The sequence below is a fragment of the Lytechinus variegatus genome, chromosome 8 (genome assembly GCF_018143015.1).
Source record: "Lytechinus variegatus isolate NC3 chromosome 8, Lvar_3.0, whole genome shotgun sequence".
Classification (NCBI taxonomy): domain Eukaryota; kingdom Metazoa; phylum Echinodermata; class Echinoidea; order Temnopleuroida; family Toxopneustidae; genus Lytechinus; species Lytechinus variegatus.
Genome location: NC_054747.1, coordinates 41094077 through 41115051, shown reverse-complemented (window position 1 = coordinate 41115051; position 20975 = coordinate 41094077). Strand labels below are relative to the sequence as shown.

Below are 20975 nucleotides of genomic sequence, written 5' to 3'. Positions count from 1 at the left end.
CATCAATGTTGTACAGCATCATGAATAAATGACATGATTGCTTGGGGTCACTTAGGTACTTTCACACAAGCCAAAATCCTCACTGTGACAAAACAATGGGGCTTGCTGGGAGGCCAATGTGCTTAAAGAAGCAGTAGATGTTTCTTTTAAAGTGTCTCAGTACAACATCTATTTCATTGAAATCAACAGAATTTATGAAAAGTCTTCAGACTTTGAACCACAAAGTCTGGGGTTCAAATCCAACCGCAGCACTCCATCATTTGGCAAGGTATTTATCTACATTTGCCACTCTCCATCCAGGTGTAGTAAATGGGTACATGGTAGGAAGGAGACCCTTAATTGGCCCTCTCAGGATAGCCGTGCTAGAGCCGGGTTATATGCAATGCTTAGAAACATTTGTATTAAACACAATATAAATGTTGCATATTACTATTATCATGACTATAAGTACCTTGAGAGAGAAGAATGATCTCCATACTAATCCTGAAATCAGGACTGGTGATGGACACGGTCCTAAACAGACTGGTCAGATCAGACGGAAGCATGGACATCGTAGAGTTCAACACTAGGTGACGGTCAATGTTGGACATGGACGGAGCATCGAGGGCACTGTCCAGGGTAGCGAAGCACGCCCCCGATGGGTTGAGGGCGATCTCTTCTCCTAGAGCAGCATAGGTGATGTGAGGGCGCTTTGCCCGCAGAGCTTCAAGGTATGTCTGTAGGAGCTCACAGAGAACACTCAAGGCTCCTGGGACGATGTGAGCAAGGTTGTTGAAACACACCCAAGAACCTGAAGTAAATGATTCATAAAATATTTTTTAAAATCGTGCTTAAATTGGTCCTTTTCAGCAGGTAGTCATGAAGCAACTTTGAATACTTCTTGTCCCCTTCTCATAGCCACAATGCCTCATTCAGCTCTTAAAAACCAGAGGAAATGATTCATAAAATCTGGAAAACTTGTTCTCATGTTTTTAAGAGGGAAGGTTAGAAGTCAAGGTTCCTACATGTAGCTTGTCTAGCTTGACACCTACTGACCAGGCTCCCTTCGGGATGACAACCCTCGCTTGCATCCGTAAGGGCTGTGAAGGGGGAAACCCTGTTTCAGTCCCAGGAGCAAGTGACTTCGGCCCCTGGCTATATTCGGTTTGGGATGACAGCTCATTCCATCTAATTACTATTGTCACATTATTTAATTATCATTTATTATGTGGCAGTCATGGGCCACTTTTCATTATTTTATGGTGGCAATATCATGCCTAAATAACAATTAAAAATAATAGTGGTCCTTCTCATCAGGTAGTAGGCAATTAATGGCTCTGCTCCACAGTACAATATTAATCTAATCAGCAAATACACTCCAGTCAGGTCCCTACGTTCATCAAACTCTGGTTCCCTAGTTATTCCTAAATCCGTTAAGACATGGGGGCTCGGGCATTTGCTCATGCTGGCCCTGTTCTATGGAATGGTCTTCCCCTGACAATCCGTGAATGCACGTCCATTGATACTTTTAAACGTTACCTTAAGACTCGTATTCAATGCCTCATACTCTTAATTGTTCCTGGATCTATTACTATTATATTTGTTCCTGTTCTCTGTCGTTCTTTCTTTCTTCTTTACTGCGCCTTGGGCACTCTGCCGAGTGGATTTGGCGCATTACAAATCACATATATTATTATTATTATTATAGTAGCTGATGCATTTTGAGTGTTGCATACCTTCTTGTTTTCCTTCTTATAGATACACTGCCTCCATCAATTCTTAAGAATCTTGCAGTATTGTAGTACTGGGGACTGGCAGGTGCAATACATAGGGTGAATACCCTTCTCTTTTACAAAGTGTATTTCTTTGTTTTTAAATATTGTTAAAACTTCTGCAATCTTTAACAATCATTTGGAGCAAGCTTTCATTCACTCCTTTGGGCTTTCTCAAATGGTTTGTTTTTATAGCTACATGATAGCGACAGCTTCAACGTCCCTGAGGCTGTCATTCCCCTATAGACACATTATCTGATTACTTTATGAACTCATATCACATACCTGTTGATGCTAGTCCCCTGAAGATATCAACCAACATAAGAACATCCATTGTCTTTGTACAGTTGAAGACATACAGAGGTTGACCTACAATACGACTAAGCTCTCTCGCTGATTCCACTCGTCCACTCAACTATGTGTAAAACATATGAATCAATGCATTAGGATAACATACAACATAACTTTGAAATTAAATTTGTATCTCTCGTTTGTCCTAAATTCTTGTATTTGGAGACTATTCTATAAAGCACAAATACCTGACTTTTTAACTAATTCAGGTGATATCATCAGATTTTAATAATTTGAATTTCATCAGGTATATCTTATTACATGTACAATTCTTGCTTTCAATACAATTTGCATGCAAATTTTATCAAGTGTCAAATAGCTACAGTTCGCTACCAAGGGAGCATTACATAATTAGTCATCTTAACACTGTTAGGTTGTGATTAGCTGAACAGCAAAGGAAGACGGACTGTTACTATGGTAACTGTTGGATAATTGCACATGTAATCAAATGAACAAATGAATTATTGAACAAAGAAATTAATAATTGGAAAGAAAATTATAATGTAAACAAATTAATGGAAAGATGAATAAATAACTTTAAGATGACTAAATAAATGAAAACTTTGAATATATAATGCAATCATTCAATAAACCAATCATCAAAATAAAATGAATAAATAAACACATAAAGGCGGCTTACATTCGACTGCACACACGGGTCATAATCAAATGGAAGAAACAATCAAATAAATGAAAAAAATACATGAATCATTAAATAAAAGGGAATTAAAGGGTAAACAAATGAATGGAAAACTAAATGAATACGTAAATTAATATGAGATAACAATTGAAAACAATCAACATAATGAAATAAAAAAACAAAACGTGATTTCAACTTACATTTGAGCCAACACACATGGCTGCTGTATGACTCTTTATGGTACTAGCCATGCTATAATACATCTTCTCTGTGCCTGGAAGGAAGGCTAAACGTGCTGCCGATCCTTGGTATTCAAAGCCATAGTCAAACTCTGCATCAAGGAGCTTTACATAGAACAAATTAAAAAAAAGACTGCTCACTCACATTTTCTTTGCTTCAACTATGGTAAATCTTGTTAAACTCCAAAATAGCATGGAAAATGAAAACAAGTGGAACACCTCACACAGTTTCCTGACTTTTGAATAATTGTTCACAAAAATTATCTTATTTGACGATGAAAGTTAGCCTATATTCATTGACCCTAAGTGAGATTTGACCTTGATCATGTGATTTATAAAAAAATACAAGATGGTTCATGATCCATGAGTCTCGTCTGATTTTGCAATCAATAAAATATGCAATATGATCTTTTGATCCTTTGATGACCTTTGACCTTATCATTCTCTAGAAAACATGTATGGTGATATCCACGGATCATTTGTAACAAGTGTGAACATGTTTTGATGTAGAAATGAAGAAATGAGAGGAAGTTGACCTTTTGACCCCTGACCCCATGGACACATATGTGGTATTACCCAAGGACCATTTGTACCAAGTGTGAACATTTTTTTAATTAAAAATAAAGAAATGAGAAGAACTTGACCTTTTGACCCCTAGATGACCTCTGCCCCCATCGTCTTTATGGACTCTCATGTGGAATAATCCCAAGGATCATTAGTACCAAGTGTGAATATAATGATACAGAAATAAAGATATGATAAAAAGTTGACCTTTTGACACCCAACCGCGTAGCCAGGATTTCATTTTGGAGGGGGCAGTAAATTTTTTCATAGAAAGGGTCTCGAGAAAAGGGTATTCTCAAAGATATATTGAATACTTCTCTTGGAAAGATAAGAATTGATTACAAACAATTTAGCAACAGTGCATATCTTTACTCGCAAAACGGAGGAGAAGAAATTTATTTGTTGGGAGGAAGATATTCCTTCCTGCGCAGAGCAATGTTACTCTGAAATTTTTAAGGGCGGACGTTTCATCAAATGCAGATATCTCTTACACCCAATCGACTCTAATTCAATTGATTTTCTAAGATTATTGAACTTCATTACAAGGAAAATAGTGCGCAAAAAGTTGAAACTTCTGTGATTTATTGAAATTATATAAAAAAGGATGCCTAATTTCTTTGACTTATCCTGTAGCGCTTCATTTTGAATCAAAGAAACGTATAAACAGTGTCATTCAAAATTTCAAACTGAGGGTGCAAAACAGGACAGGAGATGAATGTGCAGGGAATTAAATGACATGAAATTTATTAGAATTTGATAAAAAAATATTTTATTTTTTTTATTCAATATGACACAAATTTTGTACCTTTCTCTTTTTAAATTAGGAACCTGTTTGCCCAAAAATTATGGTTGTTAAGTAATGAGCTGAAAAGCGGGAGAAGTTAACTTTATGAAGGTGACGGCAGAAACTGATATAAATATTTTACCCGCCCGAAGCCGACCCGACCAGAAGTTGCGCTATCAATAAAAAAAAGGATAACTTCTTATATTTCGGCCAAACCTTACTATAAATCCATGCCCTATATAAACTTTAACTGGCAAGAAACACATATACATGTATAGCTGAGGTGGAAAAATAGGGTTAGAGAAAGGGTGGGAGAAACAATGGAGAACTTCAATATTGTTATTTAACCGCGCGCAGCGCGAAAGCAAAATTCATATAAAAATATAGTGCAAGAATGAAGGAGTTTCTCTTTTGAGAAAAAATAAAATAAAAAAACACAAAGCTACCTTCCTTCCCTTTTCCTTTTCTCCTCTCTTGTTTCCCTTCTTTTTTTTTCTATTTGGTGACTTTTTTTTGGGGGGGGGCTGCCGCCCCCACCGCCCCCCTGGCTACGCGCCTGTTGAAACCTGACCTCATCATTCCCATGGACACACATGTGGTATTACCCAAGGATCATTTGTACCAAGTGTGAACATATTTGATTTAAAAATAAAAATAGAGAGCAAGTTGACCATTTGACCCCTAGATGACCTCTTATCCCATCGTTCTCATGAAGACACAAGGTATTGCCCACTGATCTCTCCCCTACCTGGATGGGAACAATAACGCTGATTGGCCTATTCCGTGTTGAAGCACCGGAAGTTGGTACCTCCGCACGCCGAGTTCCCCCAAAAAGCCAAAATCGGAGTAGAGTCTGGTACACGGCAATAGTGTCAATTCTTAATTATACTTACCAAATCAACTCTTATAACAGCACTTTTCAATGTGAATTTATACCTGATACAAAGTTTAAGATGTCGTCCTGTGCCATGTATAATTGCACTTATTGTGACGACCGTGGAAACAGAGAAAATGGGATTACTTTTCACAGATAAAACAAGCTGGTGAACTGCATAGTTGTAGACTTTATGTAGTCCCATGTGCTCAAATACATGTGTGGTAATTCTAAATTACCAGAGCAAGTTTCCAAAACTTTAAAACTCCGGGGGGGGGGGGGGGGGGGGGGTTATCGATTGTTGTGATTTCTCTGGAAGCGTGATGAATTCAAACCATGATTCAAATGAATATTCAGTTTATTAATATTCACAAATGTCACCAAGTTTTATGAGTTTATCAATCATGTTTGGACAGAAGAATATCACGACTGAGACACGAAAATACTGACCGTGTATAGCATGTATTGTGAAACTTAAGTTAAGACTGAAAATCTGCCGTTTCGGAGGAGTTAAAAAAAAATTTTGCAAGCATAGATCCTGACCGAAATAGACTGATTTTTGGGACAAGGACTGGATCTACAAGGTATTCTGAAAATTATTTATCTTTTATTTGTGAAAGGACAATAAAATTTACAAGCTATAGGTACATGTACGGTATAGGACTAGGACTTTAGGGGGCTTATGTAACTTGTGGCATGTGAATTTGTGATATTTCTCTGTCAACAATAGATCGAATTATTTTTTCCAAGAACTCTTTTTTTTAAGTACGTAAAAAAGACATTAAGCTACAGAGACGGATTTACAGACTTCAGAAATTTCACAGAACTTATTTTGAGATGCCGAATGTCTTCAAAGAAAAAATGTCTCGGTGGAACAAAAAAAGGGGGGGGGGTTATCAACCAGAAATTTAGGGGGTGATGCAATAAAAATAATCTGACAAGCAAAAAAGGTTATCAACCCAAAATTTAGGAAGGGATGCAAAACAAAAGAAATAATCTGACAAGCATCAAAAAAGGGTTTTGGGGGGTCTGTCCCCCACCTAAAATTTAGGGGTACAGGACCCCCCCCCCCCGCTTCCGCTGCCTACAGTGTATATGAACAAACTGGGTAGAGGATAATTGAAGAGGGTCGATCGATGTGACAGAAGGAAAGAGAGAGAGAAGGTCAAGTCCACCTCAGAAAAATGTTGATTTGAATCAATAGAGAAAAATCAGACAAGCACAATGCTGAAAATTTCATTAAAATCTGATGTAAAATAAAAAGTTATGACATTTCAAAGTTTCGCTTATAAAAAAAAATAGTGATATGAACGAGCCAGTTACATCCAAATGAGAGAGTCAATGATTCTACTCACTATTTCTTTTGTGTTTTATATAGTTTGAATTATACAATATTTCAATTTCTACGAATTTGACGTTTAGGACCTCCTTGGCGGAAGCACAAAATGTTAAAATAATGGAATACCAACCGAGATGTGCATATAACTGTTTTGTGAAATGAAGCGAAACTTTAAACTGCCATAACTTTCATATTACATCCGATTTTGATGAAATTTTCAGGGTTATGCTTGTTGAATTTTTTTCTTTTTATTCAAATCAAGTTTTTGTTGGGTGGACTTGTTCTTTAAAGGGCGAGTCCACCTCATGAAAACTGATTATTTGAATAGAGAGAAAAACACACAATAATGCTCAAAATTTAATCAAAATCAGAAATAAAATATGAAAGTTATATTTTCAACGTTTGAAAACGATGAATTTTTGGGTGTTACACTTGTTTGATTTTTTTTGGGGGGGTGGGTGGGTGGGGTAGACTTAAATTAAGGGGGGTTCAAGCCCAGTGTTATAAGCCTTCATAACCTAGAAAGTCCTCGCCATATCGATCCTAAGATGGTTATTTGGAAAACCTCCAAAATACCCCTAGACAAGTCAAGGATTTCATCCATTCTTCCGTAGGTGAGAAAAACACCAACCCCTTCAAAATTATGTTTCCAAATTGTATACTGGGTTTCAAGAAAATTGCGAATTCTGGCACCTTAAATATATGAAGTTTTGTATAAAAAGCAATGAGTGCTTCAGTGTGCAGACAGCTAGCGTAACGCTCACAATGCACATGCTAATGGAGCGATCGCGTTCCTTTTGGGGGAACTGGTATGGCGGACAATAGAACTCGCGGGCTTCAAACAAAGGACCCTCCCCGCATATCCAGTTAGGGGAGAGATCAGTGGTATTGCCCAAGGATCATTTTCAATGAGCTGAGTATGAACATACATGTAATTGATGCAAAAATAAAGAAATGAGAGCCAAGTTTAACAAAAACTTTTAAAATTTTTTTAACAGACCAACAAATTAAACAGACTTACAGACCAACGGGAAAAGGATATACTAAGTCTCTACCAAACTTCGTTCAGACGAAACATAAAAGGGAAAGGCAAAAATACCTGTACATGTATATAGTACATTTACTGTATATATAAATATCAGACTGTACGTACCTTGACTTTCAAGTTATTGCTGCTTTCATCCCAGTTGTATCTAAGCTGGCTCTTCCATTCAAAGCAGTCAGCAAGCTTGCTAGTCTCATCCTGCTTCTTCTCAAATCTATCGGAAAATATTAGATTATGACAAATTTAACACAAAACCACCTCTTTTAATTCTAAAGATGATAATGCATGTAGTTTGTCATAGTTATTCTCAGTTTTATGGCAAACAAAAGTAACTTCATTCGAAGGCTCCATGTACAGAGTTTCTGTAAACCGTAACAACGGCTGGTTCTGCATAGTCTACAAATGTAGACCCACATCTGTAGTGTGTGTACCTCAGCTGATTCAACGAGTCTGCATAGCAGACTATGTCTACTGAGGCTGCAGAAGTGGCTCACAATTCACTCGCACTTTCAAGCTGGTTTGCTTCGCAAGTCGCAACCATTAGCAGAGATGCCAAGTTCAAAGACCAGCTATGCGTGAAATTTTCTGTGAATCTGAGTGAGATCACAGACATTGTCTATGGGGATAGGCTGTGATAGTTGCGTGAGAAAGAGATTTGAGGGGATGAACAAGAGTCCAAAATGCTTGAGTCTCACACATAATGCGTGAGACTTGGTAGCTCGATCTGCAGTAGCAGATCCCAACTCACAAGCCATTCAGAGTCTGCATAGCAGACTAGGTTCTGCAAGACATAACATTACACTACAATTTTAAAGCAATGCAGCACTGACAAGTTCACAACAAATATTGGACTTTGGAACATGCATTCACATTATATTTTTTTTAATTTGACTTGTATCTTTGTTCATATCAGTAACGGACCGTGACCCGGAGGAGACAAAGCATTGGGGGGGGGGGGCACTGCATTGTCTGTGAACAATGCTGTGCCCCCCATGCTTTGTCTCCTCCGGGTCACGGTCTGCCACTGGTTCATATAATATCATAAATATCTTTCAACGAGTGGAGAGAGACTACGGTTTACACACAAGGGCGTGCTGTATACACGTATTGTGTGCAGTTCAATGAGATTTCCCGGACTCTGCAAAACAAGACAGTGTTTTGTCAGCTTGCAAAGACCTACGACTGTATATCTGTAAGTACAACAGAGTATCTAAGAATTTATACAATATTCTTTGCTTTATAAAACTGAAATTAATTATAAATATGAGTTGGAAGTTTGAACACTTTTTATGACTTCCAGAGAGAAAAATTGCCAGTCATGCCAATATTGCCCTCTGTTTTGTACAGGATTCCTAAAGCCTGGGGAGGGCAACATGGAAAATGTTTACCTCGTTGGTCTCGGATTGAAAGTAGCGAGCGAAATACGACTTTTATTTATCTCCTAACATGCTTTGTATGGGTAATAATATATTTTAGCTCTATCTCAAATTTGGGTAGATTCTCTCTTTTTTGGCCGGGGGGGGGATCCTTATGGAAATCGTAAGTGCAAAGAAATTAACCCAAAAATATAGATTGTCAAATAAGTCTCATCAATGTGGAAAAATCAGAACAATTACCACAGTTTTACCTGTGCATATATCTTGTAAGCCTGGGGAACTAAGTGTGAAAATTATAGCAAACTTTGATGTCGACTTTCTCTGAAATGAGTTTGCACTATCGCATGTGTGATACGACGGTTCGGATGACTGCCGATATGTTGTTAGCAGGCAACGTGATTTCAGAGACACACACAAATTATGTGTCTCGGACATCTTTACCTCAACACCAATGAGTTAGCCAAATTTCATGAGAATTGATTGAAGTAATTCAAACCGTAAGATTTTTTTTTATATATGCTGTTACCATGGAAACATGATTTCTGACACATTATACAATGTGTATCAATAAAAAATGTACACTTTGAAAAAAATTCTTGAAATTGAAAATTATACTGCATGGGGATAATTTTTTCACATGTCCTTGGGTTTGGGTCTCATCTATCGCATGAAAGCAAATATTTTGTAGAATGTTACACAGAGAGGACTGTCTATTTTTGTAAACCTTGCAGAAATCATTTTGCGCTGAAATGCTCATTTTTACACCGCGTCAAGGAAAACAGGCAAAAGCAAACTGACCATGAGAAATGGTTATAAACTGAGGAAGTACTTTGAACTGAAATATTTTTATCTTATTTAAATCTAAAATATACTGTCACCTTGGCAACACAATTTCCGACACATGCAGACCAATATGTGTGCCAAAGTTCATGAGATTTGGTTAAACACTGAGGGAGTACTTCGATGCGCAAGATTTGCAACGGACGGACCGCCCAAACAATACTGACTTCTACATACCCCCTTCAAACTTTGTTTGGTGGGGGCATAAAAAATTTGGAATTAGTTGGGTCAAATGAATATCTTTTGCCTTCCTGTTGTAATTATAGGCACCAAGTAAGATAAAGAGGATAATACTAAGTAAAAATAGGGAGTATAATTGTAAACAATTTACGAAGAACCATCATGGTTGTGTATTTCTATTTAGAACTTTATATAGTCAGCAAGACTTAAGATGGTTATGTTTTTGTTCATTACAGGTTCTTCCCTCAGCATGGAAATCTACAGATTCCTCAGCATCAGCATCATGGCTATAAGAGGTCTGATACTATTAATGTCAGTACTGAGTCAATATACAGTAGTGGCAAAAGATATATTTCTAAATAAACTGCCACTGAACACACTCAGCACAGCTGGTGTGGTATGGGACACGACGTGTCGACAGACAGACACGTCAACGTGTCCCAGCAGAAAAAACACAGAAATTTTTAAGATGCGTGTAAGACGGGAAACATTCATGCGGGCGAAAGAAAACCCAAGCATGATTAAGCTTGTCACACCAAGCGGACAGGTTTTTTCCGAAGGGAAATTAATAAAAAACACTCAGTACAGAAGTAGATGGACACTGGATTTCTTCTTCCAAGAAGTAGACAGGAATTATGGTGAAATAACTATTATTGCATACATTGCAAACCCCACACTGGATGATTCTCAAATACTGCATGTGGAAGTTTGGGATGGTGAAACCAAGTTTATAACACAGAACTCAGTGTGGATATACATACGAGCAACGACCACTGACGAAGCGAATGGGGACCAAATCACAGTTAATGAAGGGAGAGAAGTGCCAAAGATAGAAAACACTACTGGTGAACATGAGCAAAGTAGATGTCGAGCACTTGAAAGGGAAATGAAGAATTTGCTAATGGCCCACAGTGAAAGGATTGACAAGCTGGAAGAAATAATTGAACTTTTGGCAAAAACAGATACTGCCCAAAGTCCCCAAACCATCCCTGTATCTGGTGTACTAGCCTACATCTCATCTATCATCATCATCATATTTGCCACATTATTGACTGTGGCCTTTACTCTTTTTGTGAAGAATTACTTATGTGGAAGTGTAAGTAAACAAATATTCATGTACATTTGTCCGAATGTCCAAGGCAATTTAAAAATTAAACGTCTTAATGCAGAGCAAGGACACGTGTAAGCACGTCCATCCCATCAAAAAAATGATTTGAATAAAGTGTACAATATCCAACATGCTTAAAGATAAATGCCAGTTGTGGTGACGATTTCAAAATGAGTTCGTACAGAATCCAATGAAATGACCACCAAAGTATCTGTTTGTACAAGCGCCAAAGGATTCTGGAAGAAATTGTGTAATTGCTGAGAAATTAGCAAATAAGCATGGGATTCGGGCCAAGCGTCAGGCCGACATTCAAAGCAATAATAATTAATACACTGTCCCACGTTCGCTTCTCTGTGTTGGTGATCTTCAGTGTGAACATTTTTTAGCGTAAATTTCAAGATTTCAAAGTTCAGTTTATGTAACTGTACCAGATCTAGATCGTTGATGATATAGTGACAATTAAGCCTGTTTTACTGATTTTCTTGTAAAATCAGTGTTTACTGCAACTACTTTCATTTATCTTTAACACTGAAAATTTCATCAAAATCGGATGTAAAACAAGTCATGACATTTAAAAATTTTGCCTAGTTTAAGAAAACAGTTATATGCATATCTGGGTTGGTATGCAAATGAGGAGACTGCTACGGCTACATGTATATGTGCTAATCGAGCTCGCCGCTCCGACCGGCTTAGTGAGTTCATTCCACTAGAATGAGAAATAACCAATTTTAGAATCTTTGGAACACGAAAACAATAGGAATTTCTATGGCATTCTGAATTGGTGATGCTCTGGAACATACATATCATACATTTATACTAAGTACCCCCCCAATCTAAAGTATAGTAAAAGATTATTCATAAAAGCTGATTTTTTTTCCAGAATTAATTTCCCTTTTTCCTTTTTTTATTTTAGAAATCTAAAATTATCAAAGGAAGAGAGCTAGGATCTTGGCAATCATTATCTCCTGGATTAAATATAATTGAGCCAGGTAACGAAGCTGAATTCATAAACATGGATTGTACGCAATCAACCCTACTATCCCTCTCATGGCACTAAGGATTTATTTGTTCACATTGAAATGAGATTTGCATGGATTTTGAAGGAGGAACTCAGCATGGTAATCTCATGAGGTCTAAAGATGCTGAATTGTTTTGAATCCACAATTCTTGAGAACTTCCAATTGGAGGAATTTCAAAGCTCCAGTGCAAAAAAATCAAGCACATGAATCTGTTGGTTTTTAATATTTGAAATACTCAGGTGCTGGTGGCACTGTGCAAAATTTGGTGAAAATGACATAAATTTCATTTTAACGGTGGAATGTCCTTAAGTTTTAAAGGCCTGGTCCCACTGGCTAACAGACAAAACGTATGCCTAAAGGATACAGCAAACAAGCAAACTTTCTGCGTGGCTCCATCCATTTTCATTTGCTCTAATCATTGGACAAAATGGGTGAACAATGAATTCACAGTGGACGGATGCTCGATGGATATAGAGTGCATGAAACACATATATGTAAAGAGTACACAACGGATACATAATATTTCCAACAGAAATGGCAAGATTCTTTTCTGTTTTTCATCCTTTCTTCATCTGTAAGTGCAGTGGGACCAAGCCTTAAAATATCTTATCTCAATATTAAATGCCTATTATATGATTAATTTCACAATACCGGGGAGGGAAGGTGTGACATCAGACATCATATAACCAGAGGAGACAGGTCAAGCAGTCTCCAATGATATTTTCTTTTGTATGGGATTCTATCGGCATTTTCATGAATCATACTTGGTGTCCAACCTAACAAATAGTACACAAGTTGGAGAATCAACTATTTTCTTCATGCAAAAGTTCAAGATCTTCAAACCTTTAGTTTGCAATTACATATACCGGGTAATTATATTCTGCCAGTTAAACATGGCTGTGTTCTTGGCAGACTTCCAATACCTCTGGAATGTTTTGACATTGTTACACAGTGTCAAAACATGGACACCAAAATGAAAGTGGCTGCCACATATAATTAATCTATTTTTGGATTGATTTTATTCATCTGTCTAATAGACCTTTGTGTTAAAGAATTCTGTACAGGAATATTTGATTGCAGATTATAAAACTAACAGAACTATGACCCTTGCAACGTTCATGCGGAATATGTGTTATGATGGTCATCAAATATTTCTCCTAATTTCAAGCACCCACAATCTATTACCTTAACTAGATTTTGAAAGTAATTTCCCATTGTTTATCCATCATTCAAGGAATTCTTCCAAGCATACCTGAAATGGTAGCAAAATGTCACATTTTGGTGTCCTCAAATTGACAAATTTTTCCCCATAAAAAGCCTTGTAAAATGAAAACGACTTTGTCTTTGGGCCTAATTTTATCTGTACTATCTCTACATCATGAGATAAGGATACTTTACAAGAATCAACACATTTGACCTTAGAATATATGAAGTAAGAAATGTTCAAAACTCTGTTGAAAAATCTCTTAACTATCATAAAAATACTAATATTTTTATATAATACTTCCTTAACCATAAAAGGACGATGGCAGCGGCTTGATCTCAATGTTTCACATGATTTTTTCAAGAGTTCACCCAAATGGCGCAGCAAAATCATTTTCTTTGAAATCTCACACAACTTTTGAGCCTGATATTTTCAGAATTTCTTAGGAAACTCACGTAAATTTAACCCTAAAAGAGCCGGGTTATTTGGACCCCTCTCACAAAATTCTTAATTCAATTGCGCAAGCATCCTGAAAATTTGAAGTGGTAGGGTGCGATAAAATCTACAAGGTTGTTTGGTTGATTTTTTTTTAAATATTAAGATTTTTCATTCAATGAATATTATTACTTATGCTAATTTATGCATGAAATAAGACATTTGCTCTAATCAATATTATACGGCCCCAAAAATTGCTAAATTTGTATTCACAGACTCTTTGTAGGATCCCGATCAAATATACTTCAAAAAATTTAGTATCTCAAATTTTTTCTTATGTATTTTATTGTTTTCTTAATTTCTTATATTATTCCCTGTTTTTCTAATATTTGTTTTTTATTCTTTTTTTCAATGGAAATTGTTGGAAGACTTAATTCTAATCATAAACAAAACAAAATTTAGATTATTCAGTAAAAGTAGAAATAATGATACATTATGAATTTTGGCTAAATACACAATTTGCATCACTTGGATTTGTACATAAATTCGCGTGTTTGAGCAGTTATGGGTCTCTCGTAACCACGTACCTGGGCATTGCAAATTTGGTCTAAAAAATTGTGCGAGATTTGAAAGTTGAAAGACAGCGAGCGGAGCGGTCGAAAAATTTCTAGCAGCGGATTTATCATGAAAACGTAGAGGGAGGAGGGCGGAATCTGCCCCTTCAGGCTGGGCCTTTTAGGGTTAGATTGTAAAGAATAAACATCATGCCCCTCCTCTTCCAACATCATCAATTATCTGAAAGCGCTTAGTCCTTTTAGGATTAAAACTAAGTATTGACTCTAGGAGAAGTGCCTTTAATCAAATATTGTATATAGCTTTCAAAGGCCTATTTATATTTATATATTTATATATATATCTCCATAATTTATTGTACATTTTTCTATAAAAAAATGTTTTCCCTCAAAATACCCTTAACCCTATCTTAACTGGGCTATTTCAGACCACTGGAGGGGGGGGGGTCAATTTAACCCCCCTTCAGATCTCGGCCGTTGATTGCACGATCACCTTGAAAATTTGCGGACACGAAGAGCGGGACGTAAAATACAAGACTGTATAGTCAATTTTTCAAAAAATTAATTGCTCATATTATTTATCAATTAAATATGCAAAGCAAATTGACCCCCCCCCCCCGTTTTATAAGGGTTAATCATAACAAGATGTAAATTGCACATTCAAATGCCTGCCATCATTGCACAATGAAAAAGTCCTTAACAATTGGCTATAGGGCAATTCCATGATAAAGTGGACATGACCATCAAATTTTAAAAATGGTCAAACCTGAACAAGTTTGGTATCATATTAAAGCTGAAAGACTGAATTTTTCAATTCTGTCCATAATAACGAAAAATTTGGTCCTTAAGATGCCAAATATGCAAATTAAATTAGCATAATTCATTTTTGTTTAAATGTGTGAAAAAATGCATTAAAATGCACCACCATCTGAGGATGCAATCAAGATCGGAGACTGCATCTTGGTGCAGTATGAAGGTGTTCGGCAGAAATCGCTCAAATATGTGGCACAAGTGATTGATATCCAAGACGGTGAATTTCATGTCATACACTATCATAAGAGTGATGAAAGGGGTACTCTTTTTGTTGCAAAGGATGTCACTGACAATTATGGTTGGGTTGAAGAAAAACAAATAGTGAGAAAGTTGCCAGCACCTGTTATGGATAACAGAGAGCGGTACCACTTTGCAATGCCAATCCAGGAAGCAAACTAAAAAGGACTTCAAGAAATCTTACAACCTTAAAGATGCAAAAAAGAAGTGACACAATTCGATTTTGAGACTGTTTTAATGCTGCTGTTTAAAAATTACAAAAGAAAGCTTTTATAACATAATGCATACATGTATAAGATCTTTGTATTATCTGCAGATCTTGAGTACCATCAATAATACACACACCATTTTAAGCTTAGGATAAATTGCACATGAAAAAAAAAAAATCAAGCATGACAACTAACAAAGCAGTATTTAAATATGAGTGTATGTATCTGGATCCAAGCACAAAATTGTGGATTGAATTGTTTGTTCAAAATTCTCAATCTGTATGCCTTTTGGTGATTGTCTTTTAATGTTTATATGTAGCCTAATTATGTACATTATTTTTTTTTCCATTTATGAGTTGCAAAATTTCTATAACATCTTGGAAATTGAGCAAATATCTACATGCAAGTCTGTAGATGCTGTGTGTTAATTTTTTTTCCTGTAATTGTTATGGGCTCAACTTATCTTTGTATACGTACATGTACATGCATAATTACCATAAAGTTGCAATTAAAAGTATATATCAGTTTGCTGAGTGTTTCTATTAAGCTTTTTTTCTTTGTCTTCTTGTAAAATTGTATTTCAATTAATCTGCATATTTACATTAAAGTTTTTCTGCATTAGAGAGAATTCATAACTTTTTTGAGTAAAACTTTTCCTGTATCTTTTGAATGAAACATGGGGGCCTACAAGAACCGTCACAGTGTTACAGTGTATAAAGTTTATTTTTTGTTGTTTTTGTTAGTGAAATATTTAACTAGATTTTTCATCCTCATTAATTACATGTACTCTGATGTATGACATAAATTTTATTGATAAAAGATTGCTCAATGATACCCCTTTTAGATTACTATAGGTTAAGGAAGAATGATGTGAAAATTCTACATACGTTTTGTACATGCAGTTCAGAAGTCACGGTGTTACAGTCACGGTGTTACAGTGCATTTGTTTATAATATGTATCATCATTGTCATGTTTATTGATTATTTTTCTATAAACTACTTGGTTATTACTGTCAAGTCTCTACTGTATCTCAACAACATAATCTCTTTTTAAAATGTTCAGTAACTTCACAGAGTTTATTAAATGAATCAAGTACGAGAAAATGCATGTCCATTTTGAGTCACGGTGTTACAGTTGTAATTAATTATGCATAATTCATTAATTAGCATGAAGTTAAAGATTTTTGTTGTTGTTGTAGGTTACTTGTGATTAGAGTCATAGATACATAATCCAATTTTTTTCAAAAGATAGTTTGTTGGTATTCCACATTTAATGAGTAAATAGGTGTTCCAAAATGTCACGGTGTTATCGTGGAATTGCCCTATATTACATAAAAGTGGTTCTTGCGATCTGTTTGTTACAAAAACACGCAAAAAGATGAACTGAAAAAGCTGTAATACAGCTAGTGGGAACAAGACTAGAACTATCCACCATTTACAATACAACAATTCCAACAGGTTTTTTGCAAAAATGAATCTTGCCCTCTCCTATAAAGCTGTATATGTATGTTTCGGTAATTACGTTTACTTAATACCTTGTGTGGGAAATAGAGTATACCTTGATCTCTGGTAATGTACACATTTTCTCCAGCACTATTATCACCTTTGCACTTTTATCATTGTAATACCATATAAACTTTGAATTTATATGGAATTGTTTGTGTATTTCTTAATTCTTTTGTAAGTTAGCTTCTTTGTTGATTATAAGTGTATATTTGGTTACTATTTTGTAAAATAATTGCCATTTAGTCTATTACATGTACATGTACAAGCCGGATTTACATATTTGAATATAAGTTTTGAACTTTGAATGCATTTCACAATTCCATTTTTTATGCAAATACCGTAAGTATGTGACGTTAAACCACAACCCCGTTTTTGGATGAATCACACACAAAAATGTCATCAAACTGACTCAAAGAGAATACCTGCCACAGTAGGGTTGATGTTGCGATAAACATGCAGGTCTAATTCGGCTGCGCTGTACTGTCGATTGGCGCATCTGTCTGAACTTTGCCTCTTTGAATCAATGACAACAAAGTCACACTATTCATAAACTCAATTTCAGTTTCATGAAGAATGGTGCGTATATTACCGTAATAAAACTTTGGACTAAGAATATCAATATCATGACTATATTTTTTTAATTATTATTACTATGCAGTTCTTAATTTCTCTTCTTTTTCTTCATCAAAGGAGGCGAGTTTCCTGTAATTTTACTATTTGTTGTCTCTATGATTGTTATGTATTAGGTGCTAGAGCCAGGCGAGTACACATGCTATTAATAGGAATGTGGAGGCATGCTCTTGCTGTTGTCTAGGGCATTCCTCCTTATTTCATTTCATTGTTGCTTTTCGGGCTCTATTACCTCACACAAATCTCAGTTATTTTTGTGCTACATGTATATTATGTTAAGCATTACAAACATTCCTTAATCAGTCCGGCATGGGTATTCAAATTCTTCCAAATACCCGTCTTTATTTCTTTTACTGTATCTTGCCTGGCGTTATATACTTTTTAGAATAATCTTTGTCAGTGTGTTTTATTTGAATTTTAATAATGTGAAATTTTATATATTGAATGTGCAATTCCTTCAACGGTTTTTCCATGAGGGCTCCCATGCCTCTGGGCAATAGTACTGAATTTTACTTTTGCGAGCCCTGGCCCATGGAAAAAACGTTTTCTTACTCTTTTCTTTTTCATTTCTACTTTATCTATATTTAATTATTCAATTTCAAATTGTATTTATGTAATTACATTGTACAATTTTTGTATTTTTTTATTGCCAAATAAATAATAAATAATAATAAATAATAATTTGCTGATTAAGATACCGGTAATCATAGTCGCTTGCCATTTTTACCCTCCGTTCATACCCCTCTATTAAAATGACATTGTTCCAAGCGGTTGGGCTTGGCCATCCAATGAGTTGTAAACTAGTAGTAGTCCAGGTTTATTTTCAGGCTGAGTTAGACTTCATGGCTCAGACCTAGCTCTGTGGATTAACCGTACCTCGACTTTTGGCTCTTGCCTGTCAAGGAAGAAGTGTGGTTTATAGTCCGATACTTACGGTACATAAACTCTGTGAAGGTATTCTGACAACTGTCCTTGATTTTACGTTCATATTATTGTTTGCTGGTACTATTGACAATAGCTTTTAGAGTTTTATGTAAGATAAGTTAGCACATGTATGTCAGTAAATATGAACTGATTCAATTTACTTGATGCAAGACCATTTATAAATACGCTAGAAATTAGTCATTTCGAAAATTCTCCTTTAAGTGAGGAATGAACCACATTTGTACATATACTGTAGTATCTAAACAAAGCCAGTTGTGTTTCAATCTCTCGATTTATGTAAATCAGAGGTCAACTGCCACAATTCAGATGTGTGATTGTTAATAGTACTAGAGAAAGAGAAATAAAAGTTTTATTACATTGTTATTCTGTGTGTATAATTTCTTTTTCTGTTGAATTTTTCTTCAAATTCTACTGAACAAGTATAAAGTATAGGGGGAAATCATATGATATTACAAATCAAGAAAACTCAGATACAAGCCAATACAACACAGGGTTAACATGTAGAATGAAAAATCATTGTATAGATCTCCTAATAGAGACTATACCCACAAAAAATATGTCACGCAAAATAACAAACATAACATTATGCGTTTTTATAATATAATAATATAGGGTATTCATATTGCGCACATTTTATTGCATTCATATATATCTATTTATCAATGCTAATGCAGACAAATTGTTTTCAAGATGCACATACATGTATAATTTCTAGGGATGTATTCAGCAAAACATACATAGTCATTGACACCACACAACTATTATTAGGAGGGAGTGAAAACAGAGAAACAAGACAAACTTAAGAGTGAGGGGTGAAAGACAGAGAGAGATAGAAAAGGGGAAGAAAAGGTGACATAAGAAAAAGGAGAGGAGAGAATTTTGAAGTGTGATAAAGAGAAGTCCCATAAGTCAGGGTAATGATAATAACAGGGCCTGCTGGGAGAACAGCTTTCAGAAATGAAGTAGTTATCTTGGATACATAAACTGTTGTCATTATATTATCATCATCGTCATCACCACCACCACCATCATCACCACCACCACCACCATCATTATTATCATCACCATAATCATCATATTCATCACAATCAACATTATCATCATCATGAACATCATCATCATCATCATTGTTATGATTTTATCCTCCTCATCATTTTCATTATCATTATTACTTCATGTCTTATCAGTTATGATTTTATCATCATCATTATTACTGCAATTACTAGGATTTTATTATTAGTCCAACAATCCACATGAGGTATAGGGGTCTGATGCAGGTGAAGAGATGATGAGATGAGAAGACTCAATGCTGGACTGTGATCACCAGGGACCCTAAACACAAAGCTTAGCAATGATCGTAGAACATTTTTCTACGATCAATTCCATTTAATACAATGTACATTATCAGTCATGAAAATCAAGCACACGATAATCGCTAACCTTTGTGTTACATAACTCTGGGAAGTGTTTCACGAAGCATCTTGTCAATGATTTTCACTAACTAATTCACTCTCAGCCAGTCACATGCAAGGATTTCAGTAGTTGTCAGTGAAGATGACTGACCACTTGTATCATGAAATGCTCCCCTGGACAGCCGTTCACACTTTCTGGAACTGGACTATTTATCCTTTGATTTTCAACAGTGAAATTGAATCCTGTTTATTCATGCTTTTACATATTTCATAAGTTACATTCAAACAATCTTAAAGGAAAAGATGTTTAAACTAGATACAAACAGATTCGTTGAAGAGATTGTTGCAGTTAGAATGAAAAAAATAATTTATAAACTGCATTAAACCCTCTTTCAGAACTTTCTCAAAATGGATGCCTAACCAAATTATGTCACCCCCCCCCCCTTCCCCCTCCCAAACAGGGCACAATGCTAGATATAGTTTGGGAGGGAAAAAGAAGGTAAACATAGTCTAAATTTCTCTATTTCATTCATGAGTCCACTGTCTGATGAGTGGACTCATGATTAAAAACAGTGCACTCATGAATAAAATGGCGTAACCATGATAACAGGCATCAATTTGGCGCACTGTGACAAAAGCACGCATCAGAATTTGACATTTTTCATACATGCACCCGATACACACTAATTTAAGCACAATTTATATAGGACATCTGCCTAAACCGTGGACTCAACCGTAGGTTTTCAAAAACACCTTTGAGAATTCGGGCCAATGACTCACAGCAGGGATCATGCTAGCTCAAGATATATTGAATTGTGAAGTCATTGTTTAACATTTCATGAGGATTATTTATTTACAATTTGTGATCATTGATACTAAAATATGCAATATACTGTTTCCAT

At 35.7% G+C, this 20975-nt stretch overlaps 1 protein-coding gene across 1 annotated transcript in view; it reads right to left on the bottom strand.

Moving 5' to 3' along the window:
• Nucleotides 1–20975, bottom strand: part of LOC121420510 (dynein beta chain, flagellar outer arm-like) — a 95141-nt gene that overhangs the window by 26291 nt on the left and 47875 nt on the right. The window contains exons 38-41 of the mRNA XM_041615176.1: nucleotides 7696–7801; nucleotides 2943–3086; nucleotides 2037–2166; nucleotides 452–790 (exon numbers count right to left, since the gene is read on the bottom strand). Of these exons, the coding sequence (XP_041471110.1) occupies nucleotides 452–790; nucleotides 2037–2166; nucleotides 2943–3086; nucleotides 7696–7801 (719 nt within the window). The remainder of the gene's footprint in view (nucleotides 1–451; nucleotides 791–2036; nucleotides 2167–2942; nucleotides 3087–7695; nucleotides 7802–20975) is intronic.